Source organism: Prenolepis imparis, unplaced genomic scaffold (genome assembly GCF_030444845.1).
Source record: "Prenolepis imparis isolate NDT839.2.m4 unplaced genomic scaffold, iyPreImpa1.0 SCAF_7, whole genome shotgun sequence".
Taxonomy (NCBI): Eukaryota; Metazoa; Arthropoda; class Insecta; order Hymenoptera; family Formicidae; genus Prenolepis; species Prenolepis imparis.
The window spans coordinates 13,808,784-13,832,565 of NW_028141165.1; the positions used below are offsets into that span (position 1 = coordinate 13,808,784).

General features: G+C 32.2%; 1 protein-coding gene across 2 annotated transcripts in view; it reads left to right on the top strand.

The window, feature by feature from the left end:
• Positions 1-23,782, top strand: part of LOC145939131 (pleckstrin homology domain-containing family G member 5) — a 169,292-nt gene that overhangs the window by 16,128 nt on the left and 129,382 nt on the right. For both annotated transcript variants that reach the window (XM_083043316.1, XM_083043317.1), the window contains exon 3: positions 221-300. In XM_083043316.1, the coding sequence (XP_082899442.1) occupies positions 221-300 (80 nt within the window). The remainder of the gene's footprint in view (positions 1-220; positions 301-23,782) is intronic.

The window sequence follows — 23,782 nt, forward strand, 5'->3', positions numbered from 1 at the left end:
ATAATTTTAACATGCAGCATGATAATTTTCGGCTTATTATCAAACATGATAAGTGAATTTTGCGATAAAATATAACGAAAAATTCTCTCTGTGTATATTTGAAAAAATTTAAACTCCCTGTGATAACGCATTCTATGGAATAATCTTGTTTACAATCATGACTTTTTAAATCTATAAAATATAATCTAACTCTCTCTTCTTTTTCTTTTTTATGTTGCAGACGATGAACTTGAGCAAGCTGCAGACAGGAGACACTTCACAGCAAGGAAAAGAGCAGGCAGCAGAACACGTTATAAAAAGGTAAGTCAATTAAAAAATTTCTGTCGCACAGCCAACAGTCTAGAATATTTATATCAAGCTTATCGCTGCTTACAAGTTTATTGAGAGAGAGAGAGAGAGAGAGAGAGAGAGAGAGAGAGAGAGAGAGAGAGAGAGAGAGAGAGAGAAGAGCTATATAAATTTTATAAGATTTTATTACAAGAATTTCTTACGAAATAAAGCAATACAAGCAGTATAAAGAGAAAAATATTCGAAAATTTAAACTTATTGATATTAGGTGATATATATATAATAGGTTTTCTGTGTTAGATTTTTCAAAAAGTGAAATGTGTTATTTTGCTTAGCGCGCGTATATATAAAATATATATAAAATCTTGCTTTCGTAGCCCGTATTATCTCTCGGAAGATTATCTCACGAGGGAAACGCGAAATTCAAGCATAATTTTGGAGATTGTTTCCTTTTATATCTCTCCTTATAAAACCTCTTTTCTCTTTTTTATCTTGCATTACTTTTTTTATCATCACTTTAGTACCGTATGAAATGCTTGATAAAAATCTTAATAAACTGTAATATATTAAACGTCGAATAAGTATCGCTATTGAAGGCTGAAATCATAATTTCTTTATATGTTTAACATGCAAGTTATGCAAGCAAAAAAGATTAAATTATTTTGTTTACGTTTTCTCAATTATAACCTTTGAGTTAAATATTGTAAGAAAGTATTTCTGGGTTTTCTTAATTAGGAAGCTCTTTAATCCTTCTCTATTTATGATCTCTCATAGTATGCAGTGGTCTTTTAGCGACCACTTACTGAGCTCGCTTCATGGCAAATGATTATAGTAACGAACGAAATTAATTCGCTTCGCAGCGGAATTATAGTATAGCTCTGAGACTTTTACGGAGCTTTAGCATAAAGAGCTCGAGTTTCTAATTCTTTATCCTATAAACTTAAGTTAGCTACTCTCGTCGGATATATTTACAACCATGTAAATTTCGAAAAACAGACGCGCAATTAATTTGCACGAATACAATAGAACGTGTCGTGTACGATAAGAATAAGTCAAGTCGTGTGCATGCACTGACGTAAGAAATCGAGAGAGACAGAGAATAATGATATTCCTACATTACTGTGCCATGTTAGTTTGTCCCTAAGCTATGTTTGTCCGAAATGTCAACTTACGAGACATGTACAGATTAACACGACTCTACATATAATCCGACCATTATTATTTAGCAATAAAATTGTTTAACATTGTACATAGTTTGCGTCGCATGTGCATTATAAAATAAATGCATAATTATATTTTTTATTTAAAAATATAGAAAATTGAGGACGAATATTTTTATATATAATTAAGAGGTTTTAATTAAAAAGTCATTAACTTATTTAATCGTTCCTCGTGATTAAATAAGTTTATTATTTTTTTTTTTTTAAACGAACAACTTACAATTAGTCATCGCGAAGTCAAATAAGACAATTCGATAAGGACGATCTGAGAATTTAATAACCGGGTTACGAACGAAGGGAGGGTGGTGCGCGATAGATACGCGGGAAGGCGTCAAGAGGGCGATGATATATTATCCAGCGTTATGTGCGGTTTACATTTGTGTTGATTCCATCTTGTCCGATGGTGACACAAGCGGGGAGGCTCCATCGATCCGCGAGCTTCATCGCTCTTCGAAAGTTCGATATAAGACTCTCTCCCGCATTTTCGCTTTGAAAGTAGACGAGTAAATACTGAAACCTGCACTCAAGCGCGGTACAATACAAGTTTGCCTAAGGCAATTAAGAAATTGTTGCCGCAAAACTCGAAAAGTTCTCGTTCGACTGTCACAAGTATTCTTATATGCGTTCGACTGAAAAATTTATTATCGGTAAAAAGTACTCGGTGATCAATTGTTTCGCGATTTCTCACGCACGATATCGCTTAGTTAGCCTTGAATTACAGGCGGCTTATCTGTCGACCTTGAATAAATGACCATTTGTCATACGATGTCGCCATTATGTCACTCGCTTTCGAATGTCTGGCAATCAAGCTAGATCTCATAGTACCGGAAATTAAGCTTACCCGTTGTATTATATGATTTCTCTTAGTTAGCCAACATTACAGTACAGTTACATATACTATAATACCTACCTATAATACCTACACCACAAAATTTCGATTATAAGTGAATTGAACATTGAAAAATTTATTTTGCGATTAATATTCAATAAATTTTGCCTTTAATTTGCTCAACTTTTTACGTTCATTTTTAATTATAAAATTATAAAATCGCAGCATGAATCGCTATTTAGCGAGATCTGAATTTTTTGCATATAGAACGAAGAATTCACAAGAGGTACATTTACATAGACAGATAGATGGTTAATTTTTTTATGACGGAAAAATTCGAACGCGACTACGAGTTGGAGTTTGTCGTTTAGCGAGAGAAAATTCATAGTGCGTGTCGTGACGCCATAAATGTCCTGTCAGTTTTGGATATAGCAGGCAGTGAAGCTGTATACATATATGTAGGTGAAGTGTAAGTTATATACGACGGACAGGTATGAATAACAAGGCGAATTGTGCGAGCCGGGTACATCAACGAATGAAATACAACTCTAATGTCCACAGAACGACACCCTTCGACTCCCCTTGTCGTTTATTACATTACGTAGGCATTGAGGAAGCGCGTTTATCACGTAACGTATATAAATCAATCACATAAAAAAGGCAAAAAATTTCTTTTAAATGACACATGTCTTTCCCTTTTTTATTCATTTTTTTTTTTTTTTTTTTAAATATCGACCGGATATTTCTGTTGCTTTATCGAAACGTATATGCAAATGTAAAATGTTTCTGAAATAATCAAATGCGTTTTGGTTAGTGAAATATAGAAAAAAAATCGTATCGTAATAACAAAATAAATGGGAAAGACGTGTTAATTAAAGAATAGACAAATAATTATAGTTGAGATTTTCAAAAAAAAAGCAAAAATTGTTTGCTTTAAAAATAAAATTTTTATTAGAAGAATGTATAGATTTTTTCCCTCGTACATAGTAATACATCACACTTTAAAAAATATTTGTCCTCTCTTACGACGTACAATCGTGAAATCGGCGGTGTGGAAAAGGCCATCTCCATAATGCGCAACTCAACTATATATCGAGGCTTTTTTCATATAGTAAATGTATCCAAGAGCTTTTTAAAAAGAATGGTATAATCTTAATTTCTCTTTGCTACAGGCAGGATATGATCCGAAATTTAAACGTTGAGACAGAAAGACTATCAAAATTCGAAATTCGAATTTAATTAATTATTCTCTTTTTCCGGCTGTTTGATTGATCAACTAGTCTTTTTCGTTGTACGATATACGGTACATGCGATATTGCTTTTGTGGATCTCCGAATGACATATGTAGCCTTTAAACTTGTAAAACAACGTGATGTGAGTTACTCGTTAAAACGTTCACTCAAATTGCTATACGAATATCTAGAGAAGCAGCAATTAGTGCGACGCACTCATAGTGTATTCGTGTCACTGTGCATCGAGAAACTCGGGAATAGAGTTGAAATTAGGACAATTTTTGATTGAATAATTCAACAGCCATGAGAAAATTGGCGGGTTGGAATAACAAGGCAGGAAACTAAGTATTAAGAATACGATTGTAGGAAGCAATCGATAAATAAAATGACGTAGATGAAAGAAAACACGCGTATCTACATGCCCATTTACTTGAATCGACTTGAATGAATCGCGTCGCGACACTCATGGACGAATTTACGATAATTGAATCGATCCATCGAAGAGTGTTTCTTTAGATTTCGCGTAAAAAGGTCTTCTCCTTTTTCTCTCCGCAAATTAAAGAACGTCGAACGAAGAGCAAAACATTTATTCACTGAAAATATTGCAGAGTATGCGCGCACACAGCTACATCTTGAAATAATGAGTGCATTAACAGCATTAAGGAGTAAGATAAATAATGTAGACTTTCAATATCTCTAACGTAGACAAAAACTAACTTTGTGATTCCTCTCTTTATTTTGCGTTCAAAGTTTTATACACCTCGGGATTTTAAGAGAAACAACGTCCGATTACTCTCGATCGTGTTCTTGCAAAAGGATTCGTTCCTTCGTTGTCCATCGCACGGGAAACATATAAGTCTTAGATCATGTTGTCGGATACCGAACCGTTAATTTCTAAGCAGACAGTCTGCGCATGCAAGGACAAGGGATCCGCGGTTACCGATGCAAGGGTTGAAGTTGAGATATATCGCGCTCCGGCTTTCACCATCGTAGATGCCGAGAATCCAAGTGCGACGAAACTCAAGCGAGACCCGAGCGTTTCGTTATGGTATCAGACAACCGGCCGCGTGATTCACCGAGTCGCGGCACGCGAGCGCATCCTAAATATTTTCCGAAATGAAGCGGACGCGATAGAGCGTTAACCGCTCTCGCGCGGGCCGCATAACTTCCACGCGATGGCGCGAGGCCTCCGCGAGATTTAATAGGCGCGCAAAAGCGAGGGACGAGGAATCGATAATCGGAGAGGGATTCTCCATTTTCGCGAGACCTACACTGCTTACCCCTGCGGAATGTCGGCCAAGAAATTGAATTGAATCGACAGCATTTTATATTTCTAACACACATTTGCTACACAGTTGGAAAATTTGTGTTTTTTTGTTAAAAACGGTCCCCGTTAAAATTTTTGTGTTAAATTAACATATTGCTGTTGTGTTAATTGAACTCAAATGTTAAATTATTAAAATAACTGAAGAAAAGTGTAAAAATAACACAATGTGTATTTACTTTTAATTTTACACAATAAATATGTTCGATATTATTAGTGACAAGATTTATCTGTTAAAAATTTACAGAAAAAAAATGTTAATTTTACTTTATAATATAAGTGGGAATGATAAAATGTAAAATTAACAATGTTTTTAGTTAATTTTTACATGAAAACTATATTAATTTAACACAAAATTTATTTTAAGTTTACTTGAAGTTTGCATTTATTTTATTTTAAAATATTAACACAGTATTCGTGTCATCATTTAACATATCCGTATTATGTTAAATTAACACAAAAATTTCTGTGGACCGTTTGGGACATGTGATATTTGTTAAATTTAACACAAATTTTTCAACTGTGTACATGTTAGATTTAACATTCGAAAGCAAAGATTTGATAAAAGATAGCAGTTGCAGTTTTTAATTGATATTTATACACAGAGAATTTTCTCTTAGAATTTACCCTGAAAATCATGGTAAACTTGGGACAATATGGTATGGAAAGAATTTTATGAGAATTTCTCTGATTAATATCTATATCACAATAAAATATGAAACATGTTGAATTAATTTTATTATGCAGTTTAGTAAAATTAATTAAACATGTTTTATATTTTATTGTGATAAATATTAATCAGAGAAATTCTCATAAAAATCTTTCCATACTATATTGTCCAACGATTACCACAATGATTTTCAGGATAAATTCTAACAAGAGAAAATTCTTTCAGTGTAAGAAGAGATATTATTTTTAAAAAAATTATATATCAAAACTTTGTCGGAATCAGCGTAAAGCAGCAATATTCTTTTTGTCTAATGTATAAGTTGATTGTTTTTCTCCGTGTTTTCATTATTTTTTTGTCACTCTCGTTTTAAGAACATCTTTATTTTCGTTCTGACAGATTTAAAGTTTATTTGCATATTTCTTGCTCTCACTACATTTGTTTAATTTTCAAAAATGTTTTATATTATTAGCCAAAATTGTCATTTATAATGAAAGTTCTCAAACAAAGATTTGTGTGAGACGAGTTAGATTTGGCGTTGAATTATATTTGCACCCGGGAGACAAAAAAAACTTAATTAAGGCAAAGGTGTGAAGATACTAATTGTTTACACTGTGCGAATGATACCGTGTGACTGATATTCCGAAGAAGGGATCTAAGTGGAGTTTCACGTAACTAAGACTCTCACACAACGTAATTTCCGAGAAAAGAAGTAGAGTTTCGTGGTTGAAGTGTCCTTCGCACAGTATAAATATAATTAATATCTTCTATGCGCGTTTTAACCATTAATAAAGAGTGATGATAATTAACAATATATGAATAATAATAATTAACATCAATGATTGGAACTCTCATATTAGTTTCTAATGTACATATTTTTTAGCTTTTAAATGGACATAGCTGTTTCTATCGCAAAAAGATTCGCGCTTTTGCACAAAAAGAGATATACATATACACGTAGTCGTACGTAGCGAATTAATAAGTCTACGGAAACCCGTGGCAAGACTGATTTGGACGTAAAATCAGTTCTCCACGACAAGAGATTCAACTTACAATTAATTCCGTGCACGTGCTTTGAACACTGATCTATCGATGAAAGAACATGTACCTATACGATTCGCCTTTGATTACTTCCGCTTTGCTAATTAATAGCGCGTATAGCTCGTCTTTTGGATTATATATTATTTTTTTATATTTAATTACTCTCATTATAAAAAATATAATTATACACAAATATATAGAATAAATATGATAGTTCGTGAATAATAAATTTCGTCGTAATAACAAATTACTAATAAAGAGCAATACGTCGAAAGAAAATTTCGCTCATAAAAAGAAGATACCGCGCGTGAAAAGGTGGAAAGAGAGGGAGGGAATTATAATATGTCATTATATTCTCGCGGATAAATAATTGTGTAATATAATTGTAAAATGGCACATCTTTTTCTCCTTCTGATTTAATATTTTTGTCATGCTTTTTTTGGCATGACGTAATCTCTTTATATTGAGCATATACTATTTAAATCCAGTAGCTACGAATCATTACTTCCTAACTATAATCAAGCGTTTTAGTCAATATTATTAATATTACGTGTATTGCGTCCGCGCGCAGATAAATGTGACAGAAATCGAACACTTCATTATTGGCAGCTCATTGTTTATACGCGTGAATGTCCGAACACCGCAGCTTTTATTGCAAATTTAGTGATATCGTAATGAAATTCCTGATTCATCACACCGAACTCACATTCTCGCGTGTTACTAGTTGTTCATTGTCTCTTGCTGTTTATTTCGAATTAATCGTAATTCCGCATATTTTTGAGACTTTCTTGTTTGAAGTCGCGATCTATGCATGAAATTGAGAGAACCAACAATTTCATCATCTATTATGTCGCGCTGTATGAAGAAAAACAAAATTATCTCTACACAGAGAGAATTTTCTCTTAGAATTCACCCTGAAAATCATGGTCAATGGAAAGAATTTTATGAGAATTTCTTTGATCAATATTTATCACAATAACAATAATAATATCTATTACAATATAAAATATAAAATATAAGATATGTTTGATTAATTTTACTATGCAGTTTAGTAAAATTAATCAAACATGTTTTATATTTTATTGTGATAGATATTATTTTTATTGTGATAAATAATAATCAGAGAAATTCTCATAAAATTCTTTCCATACCATATTGTCCCACGATTATTATGATTTTCAGGGTAAATTCTAAGAGAAAATTCTAAATACTCACTAAAACATTTAAATAAAATATCGATCTATTTATTCCGCGATAAAACAAAGCAATTTGTTTGATTAATTTTATCATATTTTTAATAAATTTTATTATACTTTTAGTAAAATTAATATCAAACATATTTTATTGTGATAGATATATTAATCAGAGAAATTCTCATAAAATTCTTTCCATACCATATTGTCCCACGATTACCATGATTTTCAGTTTCAGGGTAAATTCTAAGAGAAAATTCTCAGTGTAATTTTCCAAATTATATAAATTGTTACATTTTATATCAACATAACATATAATATCGCTCCCGATACGAAAAATGACAACAATACGATCGTGCGTCATTGTATTGTGATATCGGTGATAGAATTCGGCGCTCGTTTATGCGCGCAATCACTCTTACACACAGTCATCTTGTGTTGTCATTCGCGCGGCGACACTCGAGTAGGAAGGTAGCAGCGAGAAGCTCCGTGTGCGAAGGCATTATCTTTCGAAATATCGCGACAAATATCAGAAAATAATTTCCTACGAACAATCGGCTCGTGAGTCTATCGAAACGTGGCGATACAAATCATTTAATTATCGGATATTTTTAGCACGATTAATTCGAAATAAATCGCGTCCTCGTGTAATTTTTCCCACATTATCGTTTTATTTCCGCTCTATACCAATCATGTGCGATCTCTTTATGCGCAATTTAACAATTGTTGCCATATTTTGCTTAAAGAATATGCTACGCGTTACTAAGTATTTGCCGCTATGCATAAGTTACAAATAGTTTTAGTATCACAATCCTCATTTATATTTATATATATATATATATATATATATATATATATATATATTCTCGTTTATTGGATATCTTAGAACTGATAGAAATAGTTTTCTCCAAGAAACAATTTATAATAAACGGAACATAAAAGTATTAAAGTTATAAAAGTATTGATTATATTTGGCATTACATTGTAGATTACTGGATTAATTTCTATCAATTTTCTTTTTGCAATCAGTAATATGATGAAGAATTTAACAGAAGATACAGAATCATTAATCCTTTAAGTAGATAGTTTTTATTTTTATAAACATTGTTATTTTTCTACGTTAACTATTTATTGAAGACCAAAGTTTATTTCAATTTTAATACAATGGGTATGTTATAAAATAATTTTAAAAATTTTGCAATAAGATAAAATCTAAGTACAATAATAAGGGAAAAAAAAGAGAAACTATGAGTTTTTCGCTCACGTACAAAAACGACACGACTGTTCTTACACTGTATTTCAAGGATAGAAATCCTAAAGTTGAATAAAAAGCTTAATTGAACGCTCTAGCGGCAAGAACCACTTTCTAACATTACAAGCAAACTCAAAGAACTGCTCGAGACATTTTGGAGTTGATATACTCAGTTATTCACCGATGCATCTAACTTGATTCTCTACATGACTTTTTTAAATTATATTTACATATATTATTGTTGCATCTATCATGAGGGTGACAGTATGTGAAAACTCATAGATCGTCGAAGATTTATAAAGATTTTCCAAGATATTTTATTGAGGGATAGAGAAACAAAGCCCCCGTTAGGAGGGTTAAAGAACCTTACTCTCGTTTACTCCCTTGAGGATGCGTTCGTCGTTTAGGGCAACTTGGAGACGTGGTGCACCTGAAGAGCGATAAGGGCGAAGCATTTCTACTGGAGTGAGTCAAAGTTTACTGGAGGAAGGGGTGGTAGTGGCAACGATAGGAGGGAGGGAGGAGGATGATTCGAGACGGTTGGCTGGTTAGTGGGGGTGAGCGTGCCAGCCCGTATAAGGCTCTGCCACGCGGTTCCTCTGCCACAGTCAGTCTAGTCGAAAACATTCGTAGGCGAGGGAAAACGGATGCCTCATGCAAGTTGTGTCCTTCTGTTCATTTTTTTGGCAAAATATGGTAGCAATTGTCGCGTGACACACGTACCTTTTCGCGATACTCTCAATGACATCGTCGTTATTTTTTGAAGAGATGACATTAGTGAGAACCCAGTTACATTGAGAAAAACAGCAACGCAAGTTTCTCTGTGCTGAACAAGTGTGATCAAGTGCATCGATCGATCGCTCGGTTTTAAGCATCACGTGCTTGAATTAATTATCGATCGTTCCGCGATTTCCTCGACGTTCTCTGTATACATGGAAGAAATTATGGACGTGTCAATGATATACTATTGTTGTTAATGAAATTTGATTAACTTCCGCGTTACGTTCACGTGTTTCTATGATGCGGCTCCTTGGAGGACACCGGACATTTATCTACGAGAATCGCTCTGTGATCCACGATTTGATACGCGAGATCATTTCGGTCTCGCGTTATTTCGTCAACATTTCCGCGCGTAAATTCTCGTAATTTTGTCACCTTGGCTCCATTCGTGGGAACTTGTCGGAAAAGTGTTCAAGTCACGTGACAGCGTCGTCAGCTGATAGTCAGCGTCCTTCCTCGAGGTTAGTCTCGCCTCGCATCTATATCGTTTATTCAATATCATCCCTAATTAAATCATCACGTTCGAGCGACATCATCCCTATTAGTCTATTATGTTGTAACAAGTCGAGACTAAATATCGCATTCACATTTACTGAATAGCTGTTGGATATACACACATACACATTACAATATATATGTATACATATATATATTGTGTGTGTGTGTGTGTATATATCGGCAGAAAATCTACGAAAAAAAATCTTTTAATTCACGTGGTGGTGCCGGATATGTCTGTTATTTGATTAAAATTTTTTTGAGAGGATTTTTACGCTGTTAGAGCCAAAAATCTTTCAAGTAAATATTCGATACAGCAAAAATTCGTTAGCTAAATCTTGTTAAAACTTCACTATTTATTCAATTTATACTGCAAAATCTACTCAATAAAATTCTGTCACAGAAGTCAGACGACATAATTCTGAATGTATATAAAATGGGCGATATTATTCACTTTTTTATTGAAATCGTATTATATTATATGAAAAATAATATTTACACGCTTATATAGTCGTACATATATGTAAACATGCTAAAAGATTACATGAAACTAAAAGAATTTATATTATACGATATTAATTTAAATTTTAATATGTGAGATAAGTAGCTTTTTTTTTGCGAGAATTTCACTTATCCGCTCGGTAAATATCGGCGCTCATCACGACAAATTACATAATTAATTTTATTTTTCTAAAATAAAATGCCCTTTTTGGAGACGTGCGAGCATTTTGTGCTTAATGAATTTAGCTTTAGTTTGCTCGTACGTTACAATTACGGCGAGGCATTAATCATTTTTATTGTTACCGAGGAGCGCGTACCGGCTGCGCTTTTCCCCTTCTCGATCAAATTTTCTGTTGGCCAGTTCGGATGCGATACTTTTGGAAGATGTGTGTGTTTGAACGGGCGAGGGGTGGGCTATTGGCGTTATTGGAAAATAAAGGAAATAATTGAAAGCCTTTCGCTATAAATATCTGTAAATACTTCTAGCCATGTTATATTGCCCTTAAAATTAAGCCAAGAGATCAAGAGCGTTTAGATTTTTATAAAATATTTTATAATTTTAATAAAATTATGCTTATTTTCCTTTTAAAGGATGATTAATTTTTTTTTCTTTTTTTTTTTTAATTATTTAAGCTTTAAAATTATTTTTTAATCCTGTAAATGATTTATTAGTATATGAGATGATCTAATTGTAATGAGCAATAATAATGGATAAAAGCCTGATAGAACATTTCGAAGAAAGGGCCACCGTATCGAGATAATAAATGATTCGATCATCAACGATAACGATAACAATAAAACGAACTGCAAATGGATTGCCACGTGGCGAAGTCGTTGCAACAGCTATCACTGTCGCAATATATCACGTGACAAGAGAGAGCTTCCGTCGGAAGAGAATCTATCTCATCCTTTAGATTTCGAAGTACTAAACGGCGAGGGGAGAGCATTAACTATGCAGCTAGAACGACGCTGTAATTAACGAGGTGATAAAGAGGAATTGAACGCTGTTCTTGAATGTGTCTTTTCAAGTGCAATAATTCGCGAATTATATAGTACAATTTTTTAAATATTTTAATAGTGATTTTGCGCGATTAAAGAGTAATTCAAGGATAAATATATAAAGCTGTCAGATCTAATATATCGTAATTATATTGATATTCGTGCAATTTTTTATACAAGTTTTTATCTATTACATATAAAATCGCGTTTAATCATCTTTCCTTAGTAACATGGATAATTATATGCGCGTTTTTATATTAAATTTTTAATACTTATCATTTTAAAAGAGATTTCTTCAATTTTCGAGGCAGAAAATAAACGAAGCGAAACGGAATCTTAATCTTTTCGCACCTAGCAAAATCTTCTACTAAATGGTCGTTAAAAAATGATTTTTGTCAGAAATGAACAGCGCGCGTTTGGCGCATATATACGAAGAAGTTTCGAGGGAACATAAAAATTAATTTTATGACTTCTGACGAAATTTTGCAGAGTGTTTCTCGTCGGATGCGGCGACAACTGATAATTTCGCGAAAATATTCTCGTTAAATCTCGCGTCTCCCTCTTTTATATTAACGCGCTCTCCGTCTCTTTCTCTCCACTTTATATTTTCTCTTGATTTCGTCCTCGCGACAATTCAATTTCGAAGTTAATCGATGTAGGCACTGGCGGAAACGAGGCAAGAGATGGGTTACCCGATGGAACTACGGGATAGTCGAAAATGTCGTTAGAGGAATTGGCCGGAAAGTTGTGCCAAAAATTCGCGGAAGATATATATATATCTTGGAATTCGTGCCGATCGATTTTAATTTCCGGCTTCGTGTACCAAAACTTTAAAAACGCTTTAATACATAAATGTGTAAATATATTTGAAGAAATTTGAGAAACATGCCAATATTCTGTGTAGAATGAAGATACTATATTTGGCAAACACATATTTGTATTATCAATATCTTTTTATTTTTGAAAGAAATGATTGTATTATTATGTTTTATTCAGACGATAAATATTATATTGCGTTGCATTTTTTATACGTTTATATACGTTTATTTAAGTATAAGATTGTGATTTTATCTCGTCATTTGCTGACGTAGGATATATGATTATGTCTTACATTTATTATGAGTTATAAGTCTTTAAAACATAATTTAGTATACATATTATATACAGTTTTTCCCAGATTTTCTAGATATAAAACGAGATAAAATTAAGAATTTGATTTAATTAAAAAAAAATTATAAATTACATAAATGGCAAAGAAAATAAAACATAGCGTATTTATAAGACTTAAAAAGAAAATGTTTTCGGGGAATTAAGATAATCAGATTTAATATGTAGTAAGTGATCATATCTAATGAACATTAAGGTAAACGAAAGCAATAAGCAAATCGACATTTTTTATTTGCTTACATTTTTAATACGTCTTACAATCAATTATTTGACTATGGGTGGTCCATTTTTTATATCTATTATCTTGTATATTATCTATTATCTTTTATAATAATTGAATTGTGGAAAGTACAACGTGCACATTGCGGCACGACACAGAGCAGTGGCCAGTCGTACAGATTAATTCTGTAAACCACGATCACCAGTACTTTTGTCTACTTTGACGGATTAATTTTAATCCCCCGAATAAATCATGTGGCCAGTAATCGCGAATATCAGCCAAATGGGACGTAAAATATATACGCCGCATACGCTTAACAGTATATTTCAGCAGCGAGTCGCAGATGGGCGGGCAATTTTTGGCGCGGCGGATGGCGTGTTTTTTCGAGGACGAAGTTAATTTAGTTATCGAAACGATGCAACGAATTCAGAATTTACGACTTTCACTTATTTTAACGCCGAGTATAATCGTGTAAATCCTGGCTTTAAAAAAATTTTAATTGATGTATTTGTATTTTTTTATATACGGAAAGAGTATATTAATTTAATTTTAAAAATCGCCAATTTTGTTTAGAGAAGTTTAAGTTTCAACAGCAAATTTAGAACAAATTTTACAATGAGATTTTATATTAAAACAACATATAATACAAACAACTTTTTTATGGTAAATGTAAATTGACTTTTATATATAACACGATTTTATTCAATTCAATAAAATAGTAAAATGTGCGTTAGGTTATTTGTAACGTAATGACATTCAATTAATCAAGCAATTACAAGTGACAGTAATTGAGAGAGACACATGTGATTTTAACTCAATTTAATCAATCAATTTGCAAAATAACTAAACTGTGTCAACAGTATATGTGTGTGTGTGTGTGTTGTGTATTGTCTATGTTAATATATTTCTTCCTAATATTGTAATAATAAGGGATATTTCACTAATTTCGGCATCTTTAAATTTATATTTTCTATTGACCTCTTTTTGTGAATACTTAAAATTTTTTTTAAATTTTAAATTTTTGCATAGAGTAAACTGTCGTTCTGAATGAATCGTTTCAATATATCGCATCTGGAACCGCGATTACGTTAGGCGAACCTACCATAACGATCGACCTAATCCGCTACCATCAGGCGTTGCAGTTTTTCCATGGGTTTTCCATTCTACACCCATCGAGAATAAACTTCCATTCGTATCCATTCTGAAAAATCATCCCAAAAAATTCCCATCGTCGTTGCGCGCAAAAAACAACTCTCAGGCTTTATCGCGCGATTAAATAGTTGCGATCGCAGTTTATGATTATTCGCGCGGAGATTGACCTGACCCGAGGAATTGTTTCGGGAAACTTAGTTTTAGGTAGCAAGCGATTTCTCGATCCTACCGATTTTACCCTATACTATAATCCGGCTTCATCCCGTTCTAGTAGTAATCTCGAGCGGTTGATCCGGGACCGCTTTGCTCTTTGCCCTTTTATCCTAACCCGTGCTGTCTTTCTCACCGCCGAAAACGCGAATCTTCGTTGTGTCATCGTTTCTTTAGACTTTAGAGAGTATTTGTCACTGTTCGCGACTTTTGTCGAGGAACCACTTTCATCGTTCGATTTGCAATAATTGCGGATTTGCTATTTCTCTCTGGCAAAGTGCAGTAAAAGCAATTTTTTGTCTCTCTGAAAAGTTGGTGTCATAGAGAACAAGAGAATGTGCACGACGAAGTTTTTTTTAGCATAGTAAGCAACTGATCGAATTACGTGGATTTATTTCCTGTTGTCGTTAATTGATTAACTATTACGCATATATACTTACGATATGTATACACATAAATTTTTATTTAAATCGAATTTAATAATATTGACAAATATGTTTAAAATTTCGAGAGTCTGGATTTTTTAACGTAATAATCTTAATAAAATTTTCAATAGTTTTTTTTTTAATATTCCATATCGAAATATTATATTTTATAAGAATGATATATATTTTTTTTCGCACTATTATATAAAAAAAGACTTAACTTTTTATTGTAAAATTAGAATTGAATAAAATGTGCACGACGAATTTTTTTTTAGCATAGTAAGCAACTGATCGAATTACGTGGATTTATTTTCTGTTGTTGTTAAAATTGATTAACTATTACGCATATATACTTACGATATGTGTGCACATAAATTTTTATTTAAATCGAATTTAATAATATTGACAAATATGTTTAAAGTTTCGAGAGTCTGGATTTTTTAACGTAATAATCTCAATTTTCAATAGTTTTTTTTTAATATTTCATATCGAAATATTATATTTTATAAGAATGATATATATTTTTTTTTCGCACTATTATATAAAAAAAGACTTAACTTTTTATTGTAAAATTAAAATTGAATAAAATGTGCACGACGAATTTTTTTTTAGCATAGTAAGCAACTGATCGAATTACGTGGATTTATTTCCTGTTGTCGTTAATTGATATTTATTACATATATACTTACGATATGTATACACATAAATTTTTATTTAAATCGAATTTAATAATATTGACAAATATGTTTAAAGTTTCGAAAGTCTGGATTTTTTAACGTAATAATCTCAATTTTCAATAGTTTTTTTTTAATATTCCATATCGAAATATTATATTTTATAAGAATGATATATATATTTTTTTCGCACTATTATATAAAAAAAACTTCTAACTTTTTATTGTAAAATTAGAATTGAATAAAAAATCCGAACTATGGGGGAATTGAGAGAGACTCACCCTTCTTCCAAACTCGTTCGTCTTCTCCCTCGACTTTTGGCGAATATTATCGGACAGTTGCAGTCGAAGTTTGACGTATCGATCATGCCGCGCGTATAGGGTGGCGCGGGTAACACCATCCGATCCGGTAGCAATAATTCCGCGGTTAAAGCTCGCGCACGATAAGTCCAACCTCCCTTAAGTATTCGATCCTTGATATACCATCTCGAGCCGACGGTGACGTTACAATTTGAATATCGTTTTTGCCGTGTCGGCATCTCATTTCGATCGAATTGACTCGTGCGCTGACTATGCTCTTCCGTAATGGAAATAATTTCGCTGAGGAGAGAGAAAGAGAGAGATCTTCGCTCTCTTTTTTCCGTCTCCAAGAGGAAATGTCTGCAATGCCGATACAGAAACGTTGGTGTTGGACCTTCAAGTGCGTATCGTTTGCCAAATCTCGTTTTATACCGCGATCGATACTTGTAGTACCGTGGATATCCCCTTTGAATCTGTAGAACTTCGTTATTTTCTCTTATTTTTCGCACCGCTTCTTAAAAGAATTCTTTTTTCATTATTCGTACACCGTTGAAACTCATCATCCTTTTTATCTCATTCGAAGCAGAATTTAAATTTTATTCGCACAGTTTGTCATGAAAATTGAGATCGATTCTGGAACGCTTGATATGTGTGAGAGAAGAATATTTCTTTCTAAATTAAAAAAAATGATATAGCTTAATATATTATGATATATAGTCTGCATCGAGATTTTAATAATTTATTCCTATAAAGAAAAACAGTACTAAAATTCTTTTCTGCTTTTTATACGATCTTATTTGCAACCTGTTTTTCTATTGAAAAATATACCGTCGTGTATATAAAGGCACTACTACTTTATTTATATCACACTGGTTCTTATTGCAATGGAAGTTCCGGAATTTTGTAAACAAGAGAGGAAACCGGGACAAAAGTATCGAGAGAAGTGCGACGTATAGGGCGTAAGGTGACAATATATTTTGACACTTGGGCAGAAAAATATTAAAGATGTTCTGACGTTAATCTCGAAAACGGATGAGAGACTCTTTTCCAATGCTTACCCTGTCGATTGAATGTCAAGAAGCAGCATGATGATTACATGCTCGAACAACATTAAAGTGACATCGTAATACCATTACAGAGTGCATCGATAGACCTACTCGATGTCGATCAACATTAAAGGCTCTTTGATGTGAGATGACTAGCAGTCGCGCAAACGTTAAACTCAAATCCGATAATAGCCAAAAACCTAAAAAAATATAGATACTATACTAAAAAACGATGCAATAGCAAAGATGTAATGTAATAAGATTTTATCACTAGTATGAATAAGTACTCGATCTCTCTTATACTTTTATTACGTTCGTCAATGTTATTACCAATAATTCTGCAAAGTCATACATGGTTTCATAAAAACATTTATTAATCACTTTTACTATAATATATACCGAGTGTCCCATTTTAAAGGACCCACTCAAATATCTCAGAAACACTGCGTTAAATAAAAAAAATGTTTCCTACAAAAGTTGTAGGGTTTCGAGGGGGATATAACATAGTAATATTCATATGACCTTGGGCGGCGTCTCCAAGGTCAAGCGAAGGTGAGAATAAATTTTTTAAATGGAAACCCATATTTTTTATTATAACATCTTTTTCTACTAATTAATTTGAACAACTTTTATCTGAAGCATTTTTTTATTTTCTTCAAAATTCATTCTCACCTTCATTTAAGGTTAACCTTCACTAACCTTGGAGACGCCGCCCAAGGTCAAATGAATATTACTATGTTATGTCCCCCTCGAAACCCTACAACTTTTGTAGGAAACATTTTTCGATTTAACGCAGTGTTTCTGACAATGAGATATTTGAGTGGGTCCTTTAAAATGGGACACCTGATAGATATAATTATAATGATGGAATTTATTAATGCAATACGTAATTATTGTAATACAATTAAGAGAAGAGTGTATATATAATTTTTTTAGCGTAAAAAATTTTATCCTATACATTTCCGATTTATTTCTGCATAAATAAAATCAGTTTATATTTTTTCCCTAGTTACACGGTACATGTAACTCAATAATGTTAAAAATACAATTTTGCAATTGTATGTCTAACAATGTTATTTAGAGAAACTGCATTTTAAATGAACGATGTACTTTCGCAAAGAAGATGGTTAGATTCTTGATATCGGTATTCTCTAAGAAACTTATAAATGCGCTTCATAATGTTGCCATCAAATCTAGTTTTATTGGATTAATAACTTTTCGAGATCTTCCAGAAGTACCATAAAGTATAGCAGATATTACGCTCTGACGATTATAATAGACTCTTTCAGGTATTTACACGCGTCTGTCCCTTCCTGTATTTTCCACCCTCGTACTCGCGGCAACCACGTGGTTTGGGACTCGAAACGAAATCCTAACAGAGACTCTTCCAGCATGTCTCGAAATATCATCGTCGAAAAAGTTTAATATAATCGCATTACGAACGCGCAGATGCAAAGTGTCTTTACTGCGAATGCACGTTGCTTGAAAATTCAACGTGATAAATTTCATTTTAGATCGCCGGTATCGATAATATAGCTTCTTTTCGAGAAAAAAATCTACTTCCTACACTGAGAGAATTTTCTCTTAGAATTTACCCTGAAATTATTGTAATCGTGGGACAATATGGCATGGAAAGAATTTTATGAGAATTTCTTTGATTAATATTTATCATAATAAAAATAATATCTTTTTCGCAATAAAATATCAAACATGTTTGATTAATTTTACTAAACTGCATAGTAAAATTAATCAAACATATTTTATATCTTATTGTAATAGATGTTATTATTTTTATTGTGATAAATATTAATCAAAGAAATTATCATAAAATTCCTTCTATTAGTCCCACGATTATCATGATTTTCAGGATAAATTCTAAGAGAAAATTCGTTCAGTGTAAAAAATATTCAATTGCATAGGATACGCGTACGCGTGTGTTTAATTTAATGTATCGAAACATCTTAAAAATATACACAGAGAGGATTTTTTCTTAGAATTTACCCTGAAAATTATGGTAATTGTAGGATAATATGATATGGAAAGAATTTTATGAGAATTTCTTTGATTAATATTTATCATAATAAAAATAATATCTTTTTCGCAATAAAATATCAAACATGTTTGATTAATTTTACTAAACTGCATAGTAAAATTAATCAAACATATTTTATATCTTATTGTAATAGATGTTATTATTTTTATTGTGATAAATATTAATCAAAGAAATTATCATAAAATTCTTTCCATACCATATTGTCCCACGATAATCATGATTTTCAGGGTAAATTCTAAGAGAAAATTCTCTCTGTACTATTTTAGACTTTTATTGTATATATGTATATGTATACATACTATATTTGTACAATCTTAAAGTTTTGTTCGAAAATTCGCTGCATTTTGATGCACAAGACTTGCTCTTAAAACAATAGAATATCATAGTCGCGATTTCTAAAAAAATAAATGTCAATGAAAAAGATAAAAGATAAAGATATCTACATCTGGCTTTGGGATTTGGCATTCAAACGTGGCGATTCTACATGGCTCTTTCGTACACATGTTGGCTGATCGCCAGATGGAAATTTGCTTTAGAGTTGAATTCGGAACGGTTGTTACCTGGATGATTAATGTAACAGTACGCATATTGACGACGCTAACCATATATGATGTATCTAAAAATCGATATTATCTTTTCCATTTGTAATGCATTTGCGCTTGGAGCAAATTGTTGCAAAAATGGTGAGAATACTATTGTATTCATACATTTTATTCGCGACAATTTTTTTCTTTTTTTTTATATATCAAATTTTTGTTAAATTTAAGATTAAAAATATATATTAAATAGATCAATTATATATATTTCGAAATCTAATAGTACTTGCAAATTGCAACCAGTAGAGCAAGAGACTTTTTGATCAGACGTCGTATAATATTTTATATAAATCCTCGAAAATCTGTCGGTCAAGTTAGAGAGAGAGTGTACGCATCAATCTACTTCTATTTCTTTCTTTCCTATGAATATTTATGACGATAATATTTATTTATAAGATTCTCCTGTTCGTGATTAATAAAACATGAAAATTTTCATCGACGCGCATTCAAGTTTCTGCACCGACACCTCTTAACGATCCGACTTTAATTATTTATCTATTCGAAAACTCTTATCGCGTGTACACGCATATTCATCCGCGATCTATTTTCGTAGTTAACGATATTCTATCGGCAGATTCCGAATAATTTTCCTTTAAAAAATCAGATTTTTCCTCAGGATAAATAAATGCGCTATATGCTGAAAGAGTTTAGATGAATTGCAATCTTAAAAACATAATTATGAACGGACTAATTAACTGAAATTTTCCGAGAAAAGACCCTCTTTCGGATAATATCTTTTTATTAGACAGATTTCCGTGGAAATTGCGAAAAAGGAAACAGAAACCGGGAGAAATATTATTTATGATGATGCAATCTACTTTATTCTCGAGAGTGATTGGATTTTCCTCGAGAAGAGGAGATATGTCTTCTCCCCGCACTATCATGTTCCGATTCTGTATCTCTTTCTATAAATTTTTTTGTATCGCGCAACATGGCATTCGTGCGTAAAAGCGGAACAGAGATAAAATAGAGAAGAGGATTATCGACATTCCTGCAGCAATTCAATCGCGGAATCGTGAGCCTCCATCCTCGGGGAATGAGCGGAAGATCGTATCGTTTCCCTTCTCCTTTTTTTTTTCAATTCAAAATCGTACTTTTCCGATATCCATAACACACGGTAAACTGCGTTATGCTAAATACGGTTACGTATCATTGCCTTTAGTTTACTGAGAGCAAGCGATGTATTTCGATCGGATATAAGCACAGGCACGTGGAGAGCAAGAGTTAGGTCCTTCTTTACGATTAAATATGCTATTAACGAACAATAGAGGAGTTAATTCCTTCAGAGTCTTCAAATAACACTTTATTTTGTCTTAATATTGCTAAGAATCGTATTACGATTAATAATCTTCCTTAAAATTCCTTTTATATTTAAAACTGATTGTTCGCGAAGATATATATATCTAATGCGCGAAATTATTTGCTTCCGATCTAAATACCATTTACAAATATCAATTTTGATAAATCTGCGAAACACACAATTGAAATGTATTTTTTACTTAATAAACCACACTGATTAATGCTAATACAAATTTTTAAGATACAACTTGTCGCAATTTTATGACATCTTGTATAATAAAAGTTATTTTTCCTATTGGAATTTCTTCTCGCTGAAATATGATCTTTAGATATTCTAATTTCGGCGTTAGAGATGATAAAGAGGATAGGGACTGGTCGTCAAATTGTGAGAGGAAATACTTTAAGGAAACGTTATAACATCGTCCTCGACGCACGTGCGCCTCTGTAGTAAAACGCTTCACCTTGTTGCTCCTATGCTCCGGAGAAATGGACTATAAAGAATCGGATAATAAGATCGCTGTAATGAATAACGAGAAACGCTCGCGACGAACGCAAATATTTATCGTCCAGTAGTTGCGGAAAGCAATTTCGTTTATATCTCCGCGTCAAGCGCGCCCGTACACGTCGTCGTCACGCAAATCTACGTGCTCCCGCGTTCACGTCGTGCAATTATCATACGCTAAAGGTGCATTAGCGCTAATTACCATGACCTATCAAATTTTAATTAAAGCATTATTCACAAATTAGAAAGATAAACTAGCGCAAGCATCCGCAATAAACTGATCATGTCTTGTTACAGTGTTGTTTGCGAAAAACAAATGTTACGAGCGCATGTGAGAGACTACAGATATATAATTAAATTATTATATATACACAGAATTTTCTCTTAGAATTTACCCCGAAACTGAAAATCATGGTAATCGTGGAACAATATGGTATGGAAAGAATTTTATGAGAATTTCTCTGATTAATATTTATCGCAATAAAAATAATAATATCTATCACAATAAAATAAAATATAAAATAAATAAAATATATATAATAAATAAAATATTAAATATGTTTGATTAATTTTACTATGCAGTTTAGTAAAATGTGTTTTATATTTTATTGTGATAGATATTATTTTTATTGTGATAAATATTAATCAGAGAAACTCTCATAAAATTCTTTCCATATTGTCCCACAATTTTCAGGGTAAATTCTAAGAAAAAATTCTCAGTACATATGTGTGTATTTTTTTAATATTTAATTATAATTAATTGAAATAAATTATAACTTATATATATACATATATATATGTACATTATATTAATATATATGTACATATTTATATCTTATTTTAATTATATAAGTTAATGAACAAGTTAGGATTTTTAATGTTTTCATTGAGTCATTAATCGATAAAGTTTTTCCGAGGTGCAACTATGCAAAAATATAATAAGCATGAAAACTTCTAGACGATAAATACTAAAAATAGAGAAGCTACCGTGACTCGCGTCATTTGTCCAGGTCATTTTGTAGAAACGGAACACTTGATGCGGAATGTCGCTTACAAAGAGAAATTAGAAATAAAGGTAAATTTTCACGAGAGACAAATGGTCTGGAAAGTAACCGTGTAGCAGTTTTAAAGTGTCTCGAAACTTGCATGTCAAGGAAAGAGAGAACTGACTCTCCCATCGCTCTCCACTTTTCGCTGTTTCGAGAAGCTTTATGCGAAATTTTTCGCGTATAATCGCTAATTAATATTCGCGCGCGCGCTCGTTGAATCTGATGGCTGACTGACTCTCGTCCCTGAATGCCTATCAATCGAATAATGTCTCCGTGCCGCGCGCGTCGATGAATGACTATCGATTGGTGATTAGTCGCTGAGAATTGTGTGGAATTTTGTGCCGCATGACCTTAATTAGAATTTCATACACACATCTAGCTTCGATATTCAAAATGCATTTTTCAACAATAAACTCTAACAATACGTCAGTTTGCCTTTTACTGCCTTTTATCAAATTTTTGCTAAAGAAGTATCCGGCATCCAAATTTTCCGAAAGCTTGTCGAACGAGGAATATCATATATACTCCTAAAAATAATTTTAATTGTGATTACTAGAGATGAAAAGTAATAAATTGATATAAATAAACCGATTTAGTTAGACAGTGCTTTAATTAAAACCCAACAATTGCTTGCTTCCATATTTAATAATCTTGTTTTATCATGATATTGGAACAATTCGGTGATAGCGTTCCGGTACCGACAACCTTTAACGAGACAGACAAAATTGAGAAGTTCTATTATTATGCACAGTGGTACGCGAAATTATATCTTTGTGGAAATATCGGTATCTTTTTTAATGATATAGAAAATAAGATGTAATCTGAACTAAATTTTATGTAAACTAAAGTACGTCTTAAGTTAAATAGGTATGGAATACAAAGCATAATTATTAAATTATATATGTATAAGTATAAATTATATTGCAACACATTATTGTGTAACACATTATTTTTGCGTAAGAAAAAAAAGCTTTCCGATTATTGACCGATTAAATTTCAAATTACGAGATACATAATATTGGAGAATAAAACGTTATAGTAATATATATTTTAGAGATTTTTGGGAGCGCTATCGTAACCTTTTCATTGTCGTCTCTCAATAATAACAATAAATATCGAATGCAGCATAAAAATGTTATATACCTATTACACTTTATCTCAAATAGATTTTTTTCTTTTTTCTCTCTTCATTTTGCAGTAATTTTTTTTATACAAATTATATATATACTGTATAATAAATTACACACATACATAAGTGTTACATTACGT